The sequence below is a fragment of the Triturus cristatus genome, chromosome 4_1 (assembly GCF_964204655.1).
Source record: "Triturus cristatus chromosome 4_1, aTriCri1.1, whole genome shotgun sequence".
Classification (NCBI taxonomy): Eukaryota; Metazoa; Chordata; class Amphibia; order Caudata; family Salamandridae; genus Triturus; species Triturus cristatus.
In genome coordinates, this window is record NC_140585.1 from 977,223,394 (window position 1) to 977,242,992 (window position 19,599).

A 19,599-nucleotide genomic window follows, 5' to 3' on the forward strand; every position below is an offset into this window, starting at 1 on the left:
TCCTAGCAGAGTGGTGTATCTGTAAAATCGAAGATGCAAAAACTATGAAGCACTTGAAGCTCAACTTAAACATTTCCCAGACGTTTCAATGCATTCCTTCAACACTATCTGCTGATGATTTGGCCAGCCTCACAAAGCATATGTTATTTTAGAAATGCTGACAAAAGCACCCTTACACTGACGATCACCCAATTTGTAATCATCCTTATCTCTTTGGAAAACTGATAGAAAGAGCTGCTGTGTACAATGATCAGCAAACATACAACAAAATAGTCTACTCTCTTAAAGCCAAACTGGATTAGCCCTTGGCTGGAGAATAAAATGTGCACTGCTTCTATCATCAAGACTACAATGGACTCAAATGAAGTAGCAGCATTTCTGCTATTGGACAGGTTTGCCAATTTTGGTATGGCCCATCATCCTACTGTGCTGCGGAGAACCAGTAACACAGGAATACAAAGCACAATCCTTCACTAGAAAATCATCTTCCTCTCTACGAGATCCCTCCAACTGACTCTGCCTCTGTTCTCTCAATTCCCAATGTTCCTCATGGTTCCACGGTCACTACCTACTTTTTAGCATCGACTTTGACCTAATATTGGAGCTCAACTCTTAATTCCGCCTCAACTCTTAGTTACACTGACATACTAATTACACTAAAACTTGAGAACCTATCTGACCTTGATTCTTTGCCCTCAGCCAATGCGTCCTGGATGCGGACCATTGGAAACTAATGAAGGACTTCAAGCTCAATACTTCACATAATCGAAAACTGGTCAGCGGTAAATTGACTATCTTCCACCCATCCACCATCTGGCCCAAATATCTTGTGTCCCCTCCTAAGTAAGGAATCTAGTCATAATTACAGGTGTAAACCTCTCCCTGATTTCTCAAGTTAATCATGTTGCAAGTTGTTTCTTTTACTCACCTACATCAAGTTTTCTGTTATGGAAATTTCCCTCAGTTACACATTTCACCATCAGCCTAGTACTCTCCCTCCTACACTGTGCCAATAGTATGCAGCTGCTAGTATCCTGCTGTGTGATTCAATGCTACGGATAGTTCCAGAATGCAGCTGAAAGACCTCTTCTTCACCTGTGTTACAACTTGCATTTCACATCCTCCTAAGTCTCTACAGTGGATTCATGTGACTAGTCATATCAATTTCAAAGCGATGTGCTTCCATCCTCGTTCTTTCCACAACTTTGGGTCATCTCTTTACTTCAGCACAAATTCTGTGCCTACCGCTAAACTAAAACAATTCCATCAAATGTAGCTGTACTCTTGACCAACTCTTCCTTCAAAAAAGTATCACACCATTAGATTTTCATTCTCACTTCAAACAGTTAAGATCTAGAGCTCACTCCATGATAGGATAATTTACAGCTATGTTTAACTGTGGAAAACATTAACAATCTTTATCTTCCCATGCACATAGTTAATTCCTAAAAGGGGTAAGTTTGAGTTTGCATGACTCCATCTAGCCATACACTTTTCTAGACTTCAAACTCTTGTGCAGCACCACCGCTAGTGCATATCTTTACACCTCATCCAATACTGCCCATAGAGGTGTAGCTACATTCAGCCCCTTGTTCAACCAAGCACTCAGCAACCTGATGCAAACCGGAGAGCTCTGCGACTTAGTCAGGATTATGATACACTATATAAATACTAAAATATTGTATACTACAATACAGGTTGTCATGTATGTTTTTCAGGGATTATGTTTGCTAGAAAGCTAAAAGTAGAGCACCAGTCAGTCTTGTGACAATTATTCCTTGGATATTGAGGTGGATAATATCTCCTAAGTGGTCTATGATAAAAAGTGGGTGCCCTCACTGGAGATGATCGTAGTGGCTTTGCAAATCAGTCTGGAATTGAACAATTAATGTTTGTTGATTCTGCTGATGCAATTTCTTTGTAAATTGAAAAGGAATGAGAGGAGATGAAGATTAAAATATGTCTTGATCATGTCTTTAACTTGCCAAGACCTAGTAGTATCGGCAATTTCTCTCATTTGCATGACACAGAAAGGTCTTCAAAACTAGACTATTAATCACCAGTTGTTCTCTGCAAGAACCCCTATACATATTTGATGTAGAAGACGACATCTGAGTAAGTCGAGCACTATTTACAGCCATGTTCATGAGTTTGGACTAAGCGTGACATATCTTCAGGAAGTCAGGGATATTTATTAGTTACATTTGAAACTCTGCTAAGTGTAGACTGGTCCGGTGTCCTGGATTTGCTGGGACATTCAGAGTTTTTTTTTTTTTAACCATCTGTCCCGGCAAACTTTAGTAAATTTTTTATATGTCTGAGATTTCAGAGAGAGAGTTGACTAACAACACAGGCAGGAACGTTTGCATATGTTCCAAAGTAGAATTAATTAGCAGCCCATATCAGAACAAATTTTAGTTAACTCAGATTACACTTTATTTAAAAGTCAGATTTAATCCCCTTAGTGCCTCTTTGTCTGTGTTTTCTGGGTTAGTGAGTTCTGTCAAGTCATTTTGTGCTCCTAGGTTGATATTAAAATGTAGTCCTTCTAGGTTCTTTGTGGAATGTCCCGTTATTTGGTTCTCAAACTCTGGTCACCATAGCTAAATGGCATAGCCAGAGCACATACAAAGAAGGAGGTAATACCAAGGCTCCTCACACAAAAGACCCAAAACCTTTGTAATGCAAAGTTACAAGAAAATTAAAAACCAAGTGAGTCGCAAGTACTATTTGTAGTTGAAATGGCTAGGAGCTTACTTTAAGTGGTTGAAGGAATGGGCAGTACTGTCTTTGGCATTGCCATTTCCAAGCCTTTGGGGTATGCTACCGATCTTATCCCCTCCACTCCCCTCAGCCCCAAAGACTTTGCGGTGTGCTACTAAATAGCAATAGGTATGCTGAGTAAACACCAACGTTTGACCTTATGCCAATTGATGACTATGTGATGGCTATTTTGTGTTCATGATTTGTATGATGAAGTTGGTTAAAAAAAAAACATGTGTATGATTTTATAACAGCACTAGTTTGAACACGTTTTGTTTCCTTTTTTCTTTCCCAAAGGACTGTCATGATTCAGAACGATCACGCCCTGAACTTTTGAGGGACAGTGCCATGGCTGTGAATTCTATGATTTCTGCCGTGTCTATTACAATTAGGCCAAATTCTACCCTTATTGATTTTGATGGTCAACTTACCTCATGTAAGTACACTTGATGGCATTTACCTGCAAACCAACCCTACATTCAATCTTCAAAAAGCTAAATGAATATCCTTTAGAAATGTTAATTCTCAGATTGGACCCTTCATGGTGATAGAAACTCCATATTTTATGGAATGCTTTTGCTAAGTCTTCAGATAATGTCTCTGAACGGATGCACACAAAACACAATAGAATGCTTTTATTCAAGAAGTAATATAGCACTAAAAAATGAAAATAAATAATCTTTCAATAAAATCCTATGAAGTCTAAAAATTTTAAAACCAACCATCAAGCTGTAGAAAAGATAGTGAATGTTTACTAAAAGTATGTAAAATTAAATATTGTTGTGCAGTGATGGTAAAATGTAAATCCAATCTAAACTTGTGATCCATGATGGCATTCAATTAGAATAAACAAAATAAATAAGAACGTAAAAAGCACTCAACCACGTTTAAAGCACATAACATTTCAGAACATAGAATGAGACACAACAGCCAGCTACAAATAATGACACAGCAGAGAGCGCAACATAACACACCCAAATGCACTGCATCATACAAGGCAATGTGACATGAGACATAACAGTAGATACACATATAATTAAAGGATAATATGCCGTACTACACATAACAAGAGTACAGAAAGCAAAGTTTTTAGGATAAAGTAGAAAAATGCTGAGTTCAACAAACACCTCCTTAAGAGTCACCAAATTATTTTTTTCATTACATTGCATATGCCATGGCTGAACATAACACCATATCATGCAACCACATAGAATGTAGATATAGTTCTAAATTACAAACACATCTGAGCAACAATTCACATAAGCTAGTACAATAAGACATGTTAAATGAAATGGCATAAAATAACTAAAAACAAATGAGATCATAGTTCTGAATATTACATCATATCGACAGTATAAAGCATGACATGTATTTTAGAATTAGGTGTGTGTTTTATTAAATGATTTTAATTTTCACTTATTTGTACCACATAATGTGTTGTGTTTTTCTTAAATTTGAAGACACTCCGACTTCTGTGAAAGTATTTGTATGTTAGCAGCTTACTTACTACTATGTGAATTCTTGAAGTCATCAATGACTAGAAACTTCACTCAATATAAACAAAGGGTCCTTGTATAAATGGACATTCAGGCTATAATATTCATTCTCCAGGACCCTTTTGCTGATAGATGTCCTTAGTCAATTTATGTGCACTAAAAATGTATCTGAAAAGGGACTGCAGCGCCAGCCCCACGAGGAGCACCAGCCCGATGATGATGCTATATACCCGCAAGGGTGTGTGAGGGCACCTTGAGACCCACACAGGAGTACCTTTACCCAGTCTTGGCACACTCTAACCTATCTGGAGACACCTTACACTTCCCTACAGCCTACCTGGCTGTTTATTCTTCTTCCTTTCCCTATAGGAACTGTTACCATCCTACATTGCTGTCGCATTTAACTTGGGAGCTCTGGTACAGGACCTTTTCCAATTAGCTCCTCGTCCCCCCTCTTGTGTTGAACCACTACCCCAATAGTCATGAGGTGTAAACAGGAAACATGGTGGGATATATTACATCTTGCAAAGGTTTAGGGGAATTAAATTGGGAAGATGCCGAGAAGTCAGCGCTCAGTGTTCCAGAAGTTCTTTTGCCTGATTCAGTTCATCTATTTTCCAAGAGGGCCTGATGAGGAAGTCGAGATGTAGCTAAAAATCAGTAGATTCGGAAGTAAAGCTTTTGGCAGCCTGTGGCTGTCTCAGGACAACGACTAAACGTGAACAGCTCATATATTTGAACAATTGTGTTGCAATGTTCACTGATCAGGCTCTTTTTTTACCCTGTATTTTTTTTATCTACAAAGGGAAAACCTGTTTTCCTGCGGGGGAATCACTTCCCCTCCATCACACAAAGTGTGGGGATGTTCTGTTCCTTTTGCAGTCCTGACATGAAAGTTGCATTGAGCCCAGTAAATCTCCAAATGTTTCTATGGCAGAAGAGACCAGAGAGGATTTTATGAGCGGCTTCAAACTCTGGCGTTTATGAGCAGTCGCAAACAATCAAGGCAGTCCATGGTTTGATTCTTCTACTCTCCACCTCTTCAGTAGAGTTTACTACTGTGTAATTGTACGCAATAGAGGCAAACAGTAATGCGGAGGTGCGTCACCCCACTGCTTTAAGGCAGTACAGAGGAAGAATATAATAACAAAATGCATTATTATCATTTTCTTTTTCCGTTCCTAGGTGCTGGTAGCAGTGGCGGCTACTCCATAGGGGCGTGGGGGCGCCTCCTCCCTGCTTTCTCGCAGTACGAGAAGGCCGAAACATAAAATGGTAAAACTACCATTTTATGTTTCTGCTTATCGCACAGCGAGAAAGCAGAAGTGCCTGGAGTGCCTGGTTGTGGGCGGGCGGGTGGGCGGTCCAGCCCGCGGGCAGGGGGGGGGAGTGGCTTGCCCAATGTTGTGTGTACTGACTGCCCAGGCCGATGTAGAGTACGTAAGTAGATGTGTTGCATTGTTTTACCTTGATGTCATTTCCTTACTGTACATTCTGTGTTCTGTGGCGTGCGCTTCTTGAAAGAAGGTTTACTTTCAAGGAGTGCTCGTGTCTTGCCTCTGTTGTGGACAGAGAATTCCAAACTGAAGAATGTGAGTCTTCGGTTGGATTTCTGCTGCAACAGACGTGCTCCAGTGACTTCCTTCGAGAAAGAAGAATAAATCTCATGAAAACCAAGGATTACCGTTGTGGACATTTTACTTGCATTCTACTTTCATTTCTTTGGATCTGTACTTCACATTTTGGCGACGATTTTGTAAGAAGGAAGATTTCACCAAACTTGCACGCTCTCCTCATTCAAAAAACGCGCAAATTGATGTTGGCATCGTTATGTAATATTTGGTGTGCTTTCCGGTGATCAAATATCTGCACGGGGGAGCCATCGGCGGAATTTTGAGTGCTTTGCAATTTTTGATAACGCACTCTTCTGACGCCTCACGCCCCAACGTCGTATCATAGCAACGGATCAAAACAACACAACGTTGCACTTCGTCATGCACAGACCGGACCGGCGGCCATTTTAAGGAATCAACAGGTTTGTTTCCATGGCTACGGAGCTTACGAGTGAAAGATTTTGATCGGGAAAGAGATTACTTCGCACAAGCTTGCGAAGAGTGTATATTCTTCAGCGATATACACGCTAATTATACTAATTCGAGATATAAAGCCTACATTTGGTAAGAGAAAGGTGTCAATCACAAGAAGGAAGACATTTTGAGGAAAATGCAAAAAAGGTATTTTTAATTTTATTTTCTCAAGCATATGAGAAGAAAATAACATTAAAAAAATAATAATAATAAATAACATTCAAAGTTACATGAATTACATGTTGTGAATAACACTGGTTTAAAATACAAGTTTATTTAAAGCAGTAAAAATAGTAATTAAGATACATAATACACAAGATAATGGCATCAAATCAACAAATTGTGCTACTTGAACAATTTCTTCCTTTATCTGGAAAACCAAAAGAAATATGGAAAACCTGGTTTCGCAGTTTCCAGAGTTATTTGGTTGCAATTGACGCTGATGATTATTCAGCTAAAAGAAAGTTGGCAATTTTGTATAGTCACTTGGGTAAAGCGGGACGGGAAATATTTGATAATCTTCCTCCCGGCATTCCCCCACCTGTTAATGGAGATGGATGGAATGTTTTTTCTGATGCATTCCAGAGACTAAATAAAAAAATTCTGGAACAACCAAATGTAATGCTTGAACGATATAATTTCATGAGAAGAAAACAAGAGCCAAACGAAACAGTGGAAGAGTTTATTTCGGCTCTCAGAAATTTAGCAGCAGAATGAAATTTTGGTGCTTACCTTGATATAGTCATCAGGGATCAATTTGTATACAAGTGTTATCATAAAAAAATACAAGAAAGATTTTTAAGCTGCCGTGATCCAACAATATCAGAGGTAATAGATATGGCTAAAAGCATTGAGCGATCTATAATTTCATCACAATGTATTTCACAAGAAACGACTTTTTCTGCAAATTCACAGAATGAATCACAAGTCAATGCCATTTCCACAAAAAGCATGTTTGTTAAACCCTTTGTAAAACCATTTCAAAGGAGAATGACTTCTTCATGCTATAGATGTGGTTCAAGAACACATCTTGGGAACAGTCCTATTTGCCAGGCACTTGGAAAGAAATGTTCAAATTGTCAAAAGATTGGACATTTTTTACACAGTTTGTAGGGGCAAGAGATTTGTTCAAGTCATTGCTGTCTCTTCAATGGAGGAATACACAGACACAAATATTGCACCAAAGCAGTCATGCGCACTCCCCCTTTTCTTTATGGATGTAGGCTGCAGCCTACATAGAGAAAAGGGACTCCGATTAGGCTCCCGGATAGGGCGTTCTCTGCTGCGCCTCACTAATCACAACGCTGTCATTGCAGCGTTGTGATTGACTTAGGGCCCAAGGAGGGAGGCTGCCTGTGGCTGCTTCCTAGCGGGAAAACATTCCGGAGTCGGACCCGAGCTAAGGCGGCGCGGGACTCCGGACCCGGTAAGGTAAGTTTTTAAAAATTTGTAGTTTTAATTATAACCATGAAACCCCCCCCCCCCCACCCCCCGCAAGTCATGCCACCGGCCGCGACTGGGTAAAAGAAATAAGAGCGCAAATGTACGGGGATGTTTATTATTCGTTTTATAATCCCCTGGCATGATGCGTCCACCCACCGTCGCTGTTAACATGTTCCTGTTCCTGGTTCTACAGACTCTGCTGCCATGCTCTCAGTTACAGAAGCCTGGCATAGTAATGTGGTATTATTCAGACAGAAGCAGGCAGCACCTCCTACACGAGGGCAGAAACCCCTTAAGTTGAAGTACAATATTGCCAGGCGCTATGTTCCCAGGCGCTTTGTGTTCCTTTTCTTCTGACCCTTGATGTTAGTGAAGCGGGTTAAATAAGGGACGGTGTAATGGTTCCACTAGCCTGCAAGAGCTCAGTAAGTTGAACTTTAGTTCCTTTTATCTGCAGGTCATTCCAACAAGGCGGACCCACCCTTCTGTTCTTCAGGCCATTACATTGCACACCAATAAAATGAGTGATAGTAATATCTGTTATTCCCAGCGCTCGGAAATGGCGGAAGAGCAGCATTACACGCCGTATAAAAACAATCATTAGTGAGTGCTCCCTGCAGATTCACTCTTAAAACCCCTATGATGTGTCGTGGGTCACCCGAGAGCCTAGAAATGTTCCAAAAGAAAAAAGAGCGCAAATGTACGGGGATGTTTATTATTCGTCTTATAATGCAATAATTAGGTTTGGAACTTTCAGCCTAGAAACAAAAATCTGTCCTGGTTCGTTCCGTTCGGTTTTGCTCCGAATAGTAAAATACAGTCGTCACTGGACCACTAAATTATGACAACCTCTCTGCATGTTGGGGAATGTCGGGGAAGGTGTGTTTGAGCCTATTTGCACTATTGAACTAAATAAAAGGGATTTGAACTTGGCTTCGTTTTACGCAGCATTTGTACTACAAATTTGTCTGTGACCTGTCTTCACTGTGTGCCTACTATTTGTTTATTTTCCATTGCAAATTCAACATTTGGTGCCACTGCTTATGGGTTGACTGCTGTTTATTCTGTGCTTCGGTGGAACTTACTGACCCCAGGCATCCACATCAGACTCTCTACACGTCAGCGGGCCGTTGTAGGGCTAGGAGTTGACTGCGATGACAGAGGGCTTGTTTGGTGCTCCATATAGTTTCTTGCTTCTGTTTAACCAACCGTTCTTGGATTTGTTCCGCATTGCCTTGTACATCGTTATTCGTGATATCGGACCTGTATTAGGAAGTGGGTAATATGAGGACTCATGTGAGTTGCTTTCATGAGTCTTTGTCAGACCCTAGTATCTAGTGAGAAAGATTTAAGTGGGTGCTTGGCCTCGCATGGCTAGTATGGAGGATTAGGGGTGGCTGCTATTGACTGTAGGCATTTCCAACCAGTACAGAGGACAATAGAGTGGTCAGTTCAAACCGTGGACACAATACAAAATTGGTGACACTCATCCTTACCTTTTACGCCTCACTACTTTCAAATTTCACCAGCCGCCACTGGCTGGTAGGAACAGGGCTGGCCAGAGCAGGGGCCAGAGGAGGAGTGGCTTTCACACTCAAGGTGCGCATGAATGTTTGACCGGACGTCTTGGGCTGGCCAAACATTCATGCACATTTAGCATGTTCCCCACCAGGCTGCATTACACAGCCTGGTGGAGAACATGCACAGGCTCCCAGTCCCCGTCTGAGCGCCGAATCACAGCGCTCAGACCAATCATAACTCTGCGATGCAGCGTTGTGACTTAGGTGAATTTAGGGAAACCAATCACAACGCTGTATTGTCATTGGTTTAGGGAGCCTGGGTGCTTCCCCTGCGACAAGGAGAGGCAACAAGGAGAGGCTATTTTTTTATTTTCTCCCCCCCCCCCCCTCGCCTGCTCCCCTGCCACCATTCCCTACCAGCCACCACTGAGTAATGCATTTGTGAAGCCATTTATGCCTGCCAAATATCCTTTAGTAGATCGTGACCCATGTATCTAGAGACATTTTTAGCCATAAGCAGCTTTGTAAATTGTTCCCTCCTATCTTTTGAGTACATCTTGCAATCATGGGTGAGTAATGGATCAAGATGGCTAATTAGTGAAATATTCTCCAGGCTTTCAAGTGAAGACATTTTTGGATCCTGCATATAAGAGGGCACACTGTGTTGCATTTGATGAAATAGTTGCGTTTGTTGCCTTTTTGACAAATGGGAAAATGTTTTATAAAATAGGGACATAAAGCTATCTCATGGAAGAGGTGTGGCACCGCGGCCAGGGCGACTGTCTCCGGAATCTGGGGATCACGGCTTAATCCCCAGTGCCGGCGGCAGATTAGCCCAGCACCATGCGACTCTGGGCAATAGCTTGCTTAATCTTCCCGACGGCCCCCAGTGCCTAGAGACCCTTACGGGTGATTGTTCGCGCTTTACAAATGTGGGTTATATTATTATTATTATTATTATTATTATTATTATTATTATTATTATTCTGAGGCTCCATAGCTAGAAAAGGTCACAATAATAGCTGTCAACTCCTCTTGTAAAATATCTGCAGTCGGACGTTCTCTAGATTCCCTTAAGAGGAAAGGCAAAACAACAAAAACCTAGGTAACAAGGCTGTCCTGCGTTGACAATGAATTGTGAGGTGTTGATAAGCTTCTGTTCCGTTAATTACTTTAACAGTTCTGGATTTGCCGCACATTGGTATATTATCGTTGTGCTTGACTTTTGTGATGGCAGTCTTCTCACTTTTAATTCTCTGCTTTTGAGTTTAAAGCACATTTGCTCTCTTTCCATAATCTTCATAATATAAAAAAAAGTGCATCATTGCACACTGTTGCTACATCATAAAGGCCTTCTAGACCAGGATGAATGCGCTCTCTGAGAGCCTGTCAGGGCAGCGCTGCTTGTTCACTCTGACGGAAATCTCAGCGATAGGAAGGAAAGGAAAGGAAAGTCTCAGCGCGTCACAAAGACGACAGTGTGTATGCGTGCGAAACACCCGGCTCACATGTCTGTTTTCAAATCACAGTAGGAATAGTTTAACCGACAACGTTGCTAGATGGCCAAAGCCACAGAACAACCGTAAACTAAAAATGCCTAATCTCTCTACTCGGGCAACTCACCAAACATGGCCAAAACACACGATTGGACAAGACGTGCCAAGCCAACGTTGAAACGATTAATTAATACCGAAAACACCGTAATCCCTCCATGTAGGCCAACAAAACGATGAGCCAAGTCCCAATACCCAATATAAATTAGGGAAAACTATTCTATTCAGCCTTGCGCAGCCAAGTCAAATGAGCAAACTGCTCTGTCTGCTTCACCTACGAAAACCTCTCCACTGCGCCGTCAAACAAACCCCCTCTGCTTAGCTTCCAAAACGCAGGTCAAAATTTTGCCAACTTATGACACTCTGACAGTGTTTGCGGGACTCAAGCCCTTGTCCTGTGAGAGCCTCGCTAACCCGAGGCACAAGACTTACCATTCCGCTTTAGCTCCTGGTCCCAGTAGCATGAAAACACACAATAGTAGTTACGCGCTCCGGTCCACACTCTGTGTCACGTGTCATATGACCCTCCTTGGTCACGTGAGACACGTAATGGACAGAACAGAGAAAACAAAGCAGTGAGAGGGCTAGACCGCTAACCTCTTATCCAAATGGTGTGTGGAAAACTTTATTAAACCACATCTTGCAATAGCGCAGACATAATGATTGACAAATTTTACTCAGATTGACCCACAGGTTATTTACAAAGATGGTCTATCATCAATTACTCAGAAGATCAAGAAGATATCAGTGTCAGATGTAAATTCAAGGGGAAAAGACGGGGAGCCCACCCCCGTGTGTGGGCCACCATTTAAACTGCATGGCAAGGTGGCAACAATAATAGGCTATGCCCTGCAAAGGCAACAGAGCATGCACTTTGAAGGAGGGCTTCAAAAATGAAGGAACCTATTGATGGTTATATTCTATTAGGGGAGCAAAGATCTGGCTCATCTTGTGAACCAAGGGTCATAGTGTCCAGGGCTAGGACTAAAGCACCCCATAATTCAAAACCATCAGATAGACCCACATCATAATCAACAAACCGTGCAACCGGGCCCCCCACTTTCAAATAATACCTTACAGGGCGCAAGCGCCAAACCAACGGAGCCCCTCCCATCCAACTCCCGTCGCCGAACAGGTAGACCGACCACAGGCCCGCTTCCGCCGTACTCGCGCTGCCCAGAGAACGCCTCGCCCACGACTCTTCGTAGAAGTCAGCCACTGGCGCTGCATAAACTGTTCCTCCACATCGACTGGAAACGAACCGATGAATCCCCGAACCTGCAGGGAAACACAAAGCAAACAAAATTTACCGCCCTGCGTGCCAGGGCACGTCCGATGTGGGGGAGCGTCCAGGGAACAAGGGGGTCACCTGGGCGCTCCCCGCCGCTTTAACCCCCCAGAGGCCCCCCCCCCTCCGACCCGGATGTCGATTAACGTCATCCGGGTCACGTAGGCAGCCAATCGGTGGTAGGGCGCGCCCCCAGTGAACACGCCCCACCACCGAGAAGTCCGGGGGAGGTCGCCGCACTGCCATGCAGGCGGAGGGGCCAAGGGCCCCCCCTTTCCAAAAGCACGGCTGCAGGAGGGGATAGGAAGGCAGGTAAGGTGGTGGAGGTTGGTTCAGGATTGCAGCAAGGTGTATATATATGTATTTTTTTACCACTTGTTTCCTGGAGAGGATTTCATGTGATGTATAGCTCTCCCATTACTTCTCTGCTCCAGCATAGCAGTTGGAAGAAGCGACAGATGATTTTGGGGGTCATACATAATTTGAAATTAAAAAGGGATAAAAAGTGAATTAGGGGAATGTTTTTCATCTTGGTGTTTTAAGTGATAACATACGCAACTCGAGCTTTGCTCTCTTGTGTCTCTATTTCATGTCACTCAGACCCCTCAGGCCTGATTACAATCTTGGCGTATGGGATACTCTGTTACAAACGTAACGGATATTCCGTCCACCATATTACAAGTCAAATTGGATATAATGGAATTGTACTTTGGTCGCCGGGATACCCGTCACGTTTGTGATGGAGTAACCCTGTCTGCCAAGATCATTATCGAGCCCTTAATCTTGGCCTGTACAGACTATACTTAGCTATGGGTGGCACTTGTGTTGTTTTAAATCTGCCTTGCTTTTACCAATGACGTTTAATATTGACAAATTATTATTTTACATCCAAATGTTTTGGTAGATGATATCATACGACTATTCACAAGCAAACCCCAGGGCAGATGTCCATATTACTTCGGTAAGCACTAGCAAGGAGACAGAATTACTCTCACCAAATGAAGTCATCCAGGTAGTTAACATCTAAACAAGCATTGGCATAGCCAATAGGTCTCTCCTTTGGGACCTTATAAGTGTTTAGCCATGCAACAGTTGCATAACTAAATACTTATAAGGTCCCAAAAGCGAGACCTATTGGCTATGCAAAGCGGCCGTGCGGGATCACGATCAAACATCAAAGCGCCCGCGAAAGTGAAAGTAATTGCGGTAAAGCGCGGCGCCGGCGCGCGCGCCCGCGCACATGCACTATAGCTCTAGGCTGGCCTGGTAGCACTTTTTGGAGCCCTCTCAATAAGTCTCGCCAGACCAGCGCATGCGCTGGGTCAGGCGAGACCTAAAAAGGGGCAAAGAGCCCGGCCCTGAAAAAATACCAGCTGATGTATATAAATCTAACCCTGTGCTATATGGGAAATATATTGCATATCCGGGTAATGCCATTCAAAAAGCAGCCACCATTCCGGCAAGTTGTCTTGCTGCAGAAATCGTGATGTTATGTAAAAAAAAAAAAAAAAGTTGCAGAAACCCTCCTGCTAACTATCAGCCCATAAGCCTTCTAGATAACATTCAAAACATTTTCCCAAGCATCATTTATCAAAGACTAGAAAAATGGGCTTCAAACAATAGGATCTCCTCCCATTGCCAGGCCGGAATTAAAAAGAAAAACGGTACACTCGAGCAGGTATTTAGATTCAGAAGTATGTAGTATTAAGGAAGGAAGCTCCTTGTGTGGTATTCAGAGACCGCCGCTCAGCCTGCGATAACGACTCGAGGAACCTCTGAAGGACATCCGTGCTGGCACAAGACATCTGGTGGGATGGCTCAATCTTCAGATAAGATTAGACAACGGAAATGCAACGAAAATCTGTGGGGACGAGCAGGTAAAACAACTGCCCCTTCGAAATATGCCCCAAATGATGCACCTAGATTTGGGGGGCGTAAAATTGTCTCACTATTATTCACAGACAATACCCTACCTAAGACACCTAGGGGCCTATCAAATTTAGTGGACACCTTTGGAAAGTTATGCACAAAAAATGGTCCATTAATCAACATGTCAAAAACACAACTAATAGGGTAAAAAAACAACTTTAAATTGGACACCTTTGGCATGGAGCAAGAGAGGAAATTCACCTCCCTGGGAATAGACATAACACACAATACAATTTAGAAACCGCACGTAAACCGAGGTAGCAACCTCCTCACTGCGCAGGAGCAGCCGTCCACTTTGAGAGGGAGAAGGGTGGCCACTTGGTCTCTTCTGCTATTAAGCAGACCCCCCAGGATATTGCGGCATGGATTAGCAAATTTAGCGGCACAAATATGGAAATTTAGCGGCACAAATATGGAAATTTAGTGGCTTTTTTGCGGCACTTAATTTTACTCATAATCATTCATTTTCAGTCTGAAATCAATGGAAACTGTTTCAGCAGAATATTCCACTTTGCAATAGGCATGTTTAAAGTGTCTGCAGCTCTACGAAAGCACAGCTCCAGTCCTAAGCTCGCGGGAGGGAGCTGGATTTCTCCCGGAGATGTTCTAGTGCCCATGTAGGCACCCCTGCCAGGACACCGCTGCCTCCCGGATCTGTGAGGCAGGAAACCTCTTCCTCAGGCACCCTAGGGTGCATGATCCTAGTGGCTGATCCCAATAAGTGTACATTATCAGGTGCAATCTTCCCGGGATAGAGGGTTTACAGACAGGTAAGCATACTTCCACGAGTCATCTCTCTACATTCCTCCCTCGCACCCTCCCAGTTCGGCGTTAAAGAAGAGAAATCAGTCAATAAAGATGACATAGCATACAGATGATGCTAGTCCAACTATGCTCAGCAGGCGAGCACTAGGCCCCGAAAGGGGACCGCTCCCCCTCCCCACTCCAAATCAACTTCACCCTCATTTGAAGCCCTATACTGAAGATCAGTAGACGTGGGCTCCTTTCCCATGTCTAATGGAACTGTCCAACAAATTGAGAGAAAGTTTTAAAAATGGATTTAATGATAATCAACCTGCTAGCGCTGCGAAGAATCTTTAAAAGAATGGAAGAGTACTAGCACTTCTCTTTAGAAAACAGATATTCTGAGATAGTGAGTACATGTAGTTTTATATTTCTGTTTCAGTCACTGGATGAAACACATGACCCTGACCAGTGTTAAAAGGGCGGGTACAGTGGGTGCCAAGTTCCAGCACTTCTTACATTTGAAAGGGAGAGATTTACAGGGGCGGCTCCTCAATTAGGGCGGAGGAGCGCTGCCCCACTGCTTTCTCACAGTGCGAGAAGCAGAAAATAAAATGGTATTTTAAAAACCATTTTATTTTCTGCTTCTCGCGCTGTGAGAAAGCAGACAGGGGTATGCCTGGTTGGGGGCGGGTTTGAGCATATGCCTGGTTGGGGGCGGGCGGGTCGGGGAGGAGTGGCATGCCCTGGGGCCAACCAAAGCAGTCATGCACACTCTTCATTTTCTCTAAATTTTCTCTATGTAGGGTGCGTGCAGCCTACATAGAGAAAATGGCCTCCCTACAGACGCCCGGCTGGGCGCTGCCCGCGACTCCGCACTAATCACAACGCTGCCATTGCAGCGTTGTGATTAGCTACAGGAGGGGAGGGAGCATGCGTATTCCAGACAGCCCCGGGAGCAGTGGTGGCGCAGGACCGGTATCAGGTAAGTTTTAGTTATATTCTACCCCATACCCCCGTACCACCTGCCCAACATCCCTTGCCCCCCCCGCGAGAATTGCGATCGGCCACTGACCGGACATGTTTTCCTGTTCTGGGGGACTGCAAATATTGTCACTAATTAGCAGGAGCTGAAACCGCGCTAGAGGGATGTGTTGCTGTTATACCTCTCACCTCAGGGTAATTGTCAGAAATGTCTGGAAGCCAATCTCTGGCGCTATTTCATAAAACAACGTAACATTTTCTAGATATTGCAGATGGCTGCTGATTAATTTATTATGACGCCACTCATTTCCGGAATGTTCTAAAAACATTATCGATCTTGTGACTAAATTATGACATTCTTGACTCTGGTGCTGTAGTCCTTACAATTTTAATTGCCGATTTCTTTTTTTTTTTAATCAGTTATTCAAATCCGAGTGAAGGGTAGATGAGTAAAAGGCAGAACTTTGCATCCTTTTAACACCATTTGAAGTTTTGAGGGACACGTAAATAACACATTTTGCATTTTTTGCAAGCACACACTGGGTGGTCTGCTTAGAGTTAAGACAAGGCAGAGATAATCAACACAGCAAGCGTAGAGATCAGACTGGAACACTGACGGAAGGCTTTGCTTCCTAGATATCTGTGTTGTTCCGCAAGGGAAATACAAAGGACTGCCAGGCCATTGCCTTGGTGAAATATGAGACTGAACAGCTGCAAACTGGCGTGTGATCAGTGAACGAAGATTTTAAAGGAATGTTCATAAAGCAGCATGATGGCACGCACATGTGATATAAAATGACACAGCACCACCTTCATCAAAATTGATATGCATGGCACATAGAAAATACAATGAAATAGCTTCATCGATGTATGCACATGCATGGCGCACATGACAACGGCGTGGCACGTGTTATAAAATTGCATGGAACATCCTTCACGATGGCATATCACATAGACTAGGCGTAGGTGACATAACATTGTATGGAACAACCTTCAATCAGGATAAGGGGAAGCCTGATAAATATTGGCGTGGCATGGCCCATGGGTGACGTAAAATTGTATGGCACAACCTTCAGCCACATAAAGAAATTAATGACAGACGTGATAAACAATGAGGTGACTCAGGTGATATAACCATGTGCATACTTTCGGCTAGATATATATATGCATATCGCACACAATAAACAGAGATGTGGCACGGCGCGCACAGCCTTCATCAAAGTATATAAATACATATCACACACAATAACAGTGACGTTACACAGCGTGTACAACCTTCGTCAAGTTATATACACGCACATCACGCAGGATAAACAGTGACGTGGCACGGGTGCTATAAAATGGCGTGGACAAACATTCACTAAGACATGGAACAGCATGGCTCAGTTCCACTCACTGCTGCTGCCTCGAAGCTACGGGACCGGGCAGTGCCAAGCCTATTCCAGCCACGGTGACTTAGAACCTTGCAGCACTTTTAATAGAATAATACTGGTACTTCTAAGATGCAGCAAGTACTCTGAGACAGTGAAAACCAGCACTTTTATATTTTCAGTTTCAGCACTTGGTACAGTGGGTGAAAATCTGCCCCATTCCTAGAGCTCTAAAATTACGACCACAGCTAGCTTTACACCGAGTTATGCAGAGGAAGCAGTGATCTTATGGCTGCACGGCGACACCTAGTGACGCGTGTGCCGCGTGCAACCAATAATAAGCCTTAATTATTTCCTTTCTTCAGGGAGACCCTTTTTAGCGGCCAAATCGGCAAATATCGCGGCCATCGCGCTAATCTGCCGATTTCGCGATTTTTTCGTGAATCGCGAAATCGCGAAATGCTGGAGGGTCTGATTAAGGTGTATAAGCTCCAAGCCAAGAGTGCTACTTTGTGCGTAGCAAAACCCCTGGGGCCATAGTGATTTAACGAGCTCTCCAGTAGTGAAAGAGTATTTTTTAAACATCTACTCAATCTGCTGTCTAGTACTTCAAAAGTATTGTTAGTCTTTGACCTCAGGATATTGGATATTTCTAGATTAGTGAAGTCACAACTTGTATTATACTGGATCCGGTTATGGGGTACAACTGAACTAAATCAACATAAGAAGGTAGTGCAAGAAATACTGCCACTTACTGGAAGTGGCATACTAGGTTGGTTCCAGGGCCGGATTGGCCGTAGCAGGCACCGGGCATTTCCCTGGTGGGTTGGAGGGATGAGATCCAGTTTTATGGCTGTGGGGGCATTTTTGTCCCCGGGGGCTGGTTTTGCAGCAGTGCTGCAGTATCGGCCCCTGTGACAAAAGCAGGATCAGTGCTTCTTACTAGCAGACCCCCCAACCCCCTCTGCTCCCAGGGCGGGTCGAGTAGCACTCTCCCAGGCCTGGTTGCTGTTCCAAGTCTGGCCCTGGTTGGTTCAAACATACAGGTCAGATGGCCAATAATAATCTTTGGACCAACCCAAAGACTATAACCCAGGGAACCACAAATGAGATCCATCTTACTTGCATAAAGCAGTGTATTGAAAATACATATTCTATAAAGACTTGTGGTGCATTAACTAAGTCCCTTCGTGACAGGAAGTGCTCTCTTACTCTGTATACCTACCTAGATGAGGCCTAGCCACTGCTGCAAAAACTCTTTATATTATGCTTAGATATGGCACTCCGCCACTTAACCAATTAACTTATAAATGGGGAGAAAACATACTATTGTTACAAATTTCAGTAGTGTGTTGAAGATTAAATCAATTTTTAGGTCTCACCTGAGATAGTGCTTGTGCTGTCTCTTGTAAGATTATTTGTTGCCAAATAAATTAACTGAAAAAGGGCTTGGAAACCAGCCCATTACCTATCAATGTTTGGCTTCAAGGTCATTTTCATTTCCTTGCTTCTCATTCAGGGCCTCCTGGTTTCGCTTTCTCTTCCTGTGTTTGTCCATTCCATGGAGCAAGAAAGTATAGCCTCCTGTCTGTGGCCAGTGCCCTCGTCAGGAGGCCACTGTCGTTTGTACCAGTGCTGCCAGTGACTGTAGCAACCCAATTACTAACCATCACACTCCTACAATTCAGAGTTCTGCAGGCTCCCAAAGCTATTAGAACAGTGGCGGCTGCTGCCAATCAAACCTGGTAGGGCGGGCGGAGCCATGCCCGGGGGGAGGGGTTCGTAAATATAATAAAAATTACTTACCTGTCACTCTGCTCTTGCTGCGGCCTCGTTGCTCCTGCTACTCTCCTCCACCCAAAGTCGATGGGCCTGAAAGCACAGGCTCCCCACCCAATCCAGACACTACTCTCATAGTATGAGAGCAGCGCCAGGATTGGTCTGAGGTGCCTTGTTTGCCACACAGGCAGTGCATTGAAGCCTGTGGCATTCCTCCAACTCGGCTGTGCAACAGCTGGGTTGGAGAAACATAAGTGCGCATGTCTGTTTGGCCTGCCTAGGACGACCGGCCAAACAGACAACTGCACTTATAAGTGCCCACCACTCTTACCAGTCCTGGCCCGCCCCACCCTTCCCTCTCCCACGTAAGTAGCACAGAGATGAATAAAATGATAATAACAATGTTTTATTATCGTTTTGTGTATCATCAGCTGGCGGTGAGGTGACGCTCCTCCACCATTACGGAGGAGCTGCCCCAGTATTAGAATGGCTTGCTAGGAAAGTATTAGTCATTTCAATGTCTATTGAATTAATAAACAACTGTTGCTCTGCTCATCTCTAAATTAGTCAAACAGCACCACAATGTGGCAGACTGTCAGAAGAGCCAGTGTTGACAACGAAGTGCTGGTGCCGAGCACCAAAA

The 19,599-nt window shown here is 43.6% G+C and overlaps 1 protein-coding gene across 4 annotated transcripts in view; it reads left to right on the forward strand.

Annotated features, from left to right (window-relative positions):
- Window positions 1-19,599, forward strand: part of LOC146855927 (uncharacterized) — a 651,622-nt gene that overhangs the window by 612,945 nt on the left and 19,078 nt on the right. For all 4 annotated transcript variants that reach the window (XM_085653872.1, XM_085653873.1, XM_085653876.1 and 1 more), the window contains one exon: window positions 3,061-3,199. In XM_085653872.1, the coding sequence (XP_085509998.1) occupies window positions 3,061-3,199 (139 nt within the window). The remainder of the gene's footprint in view (window positions 1-3,060; window positions 3,200-19,599) is intronic.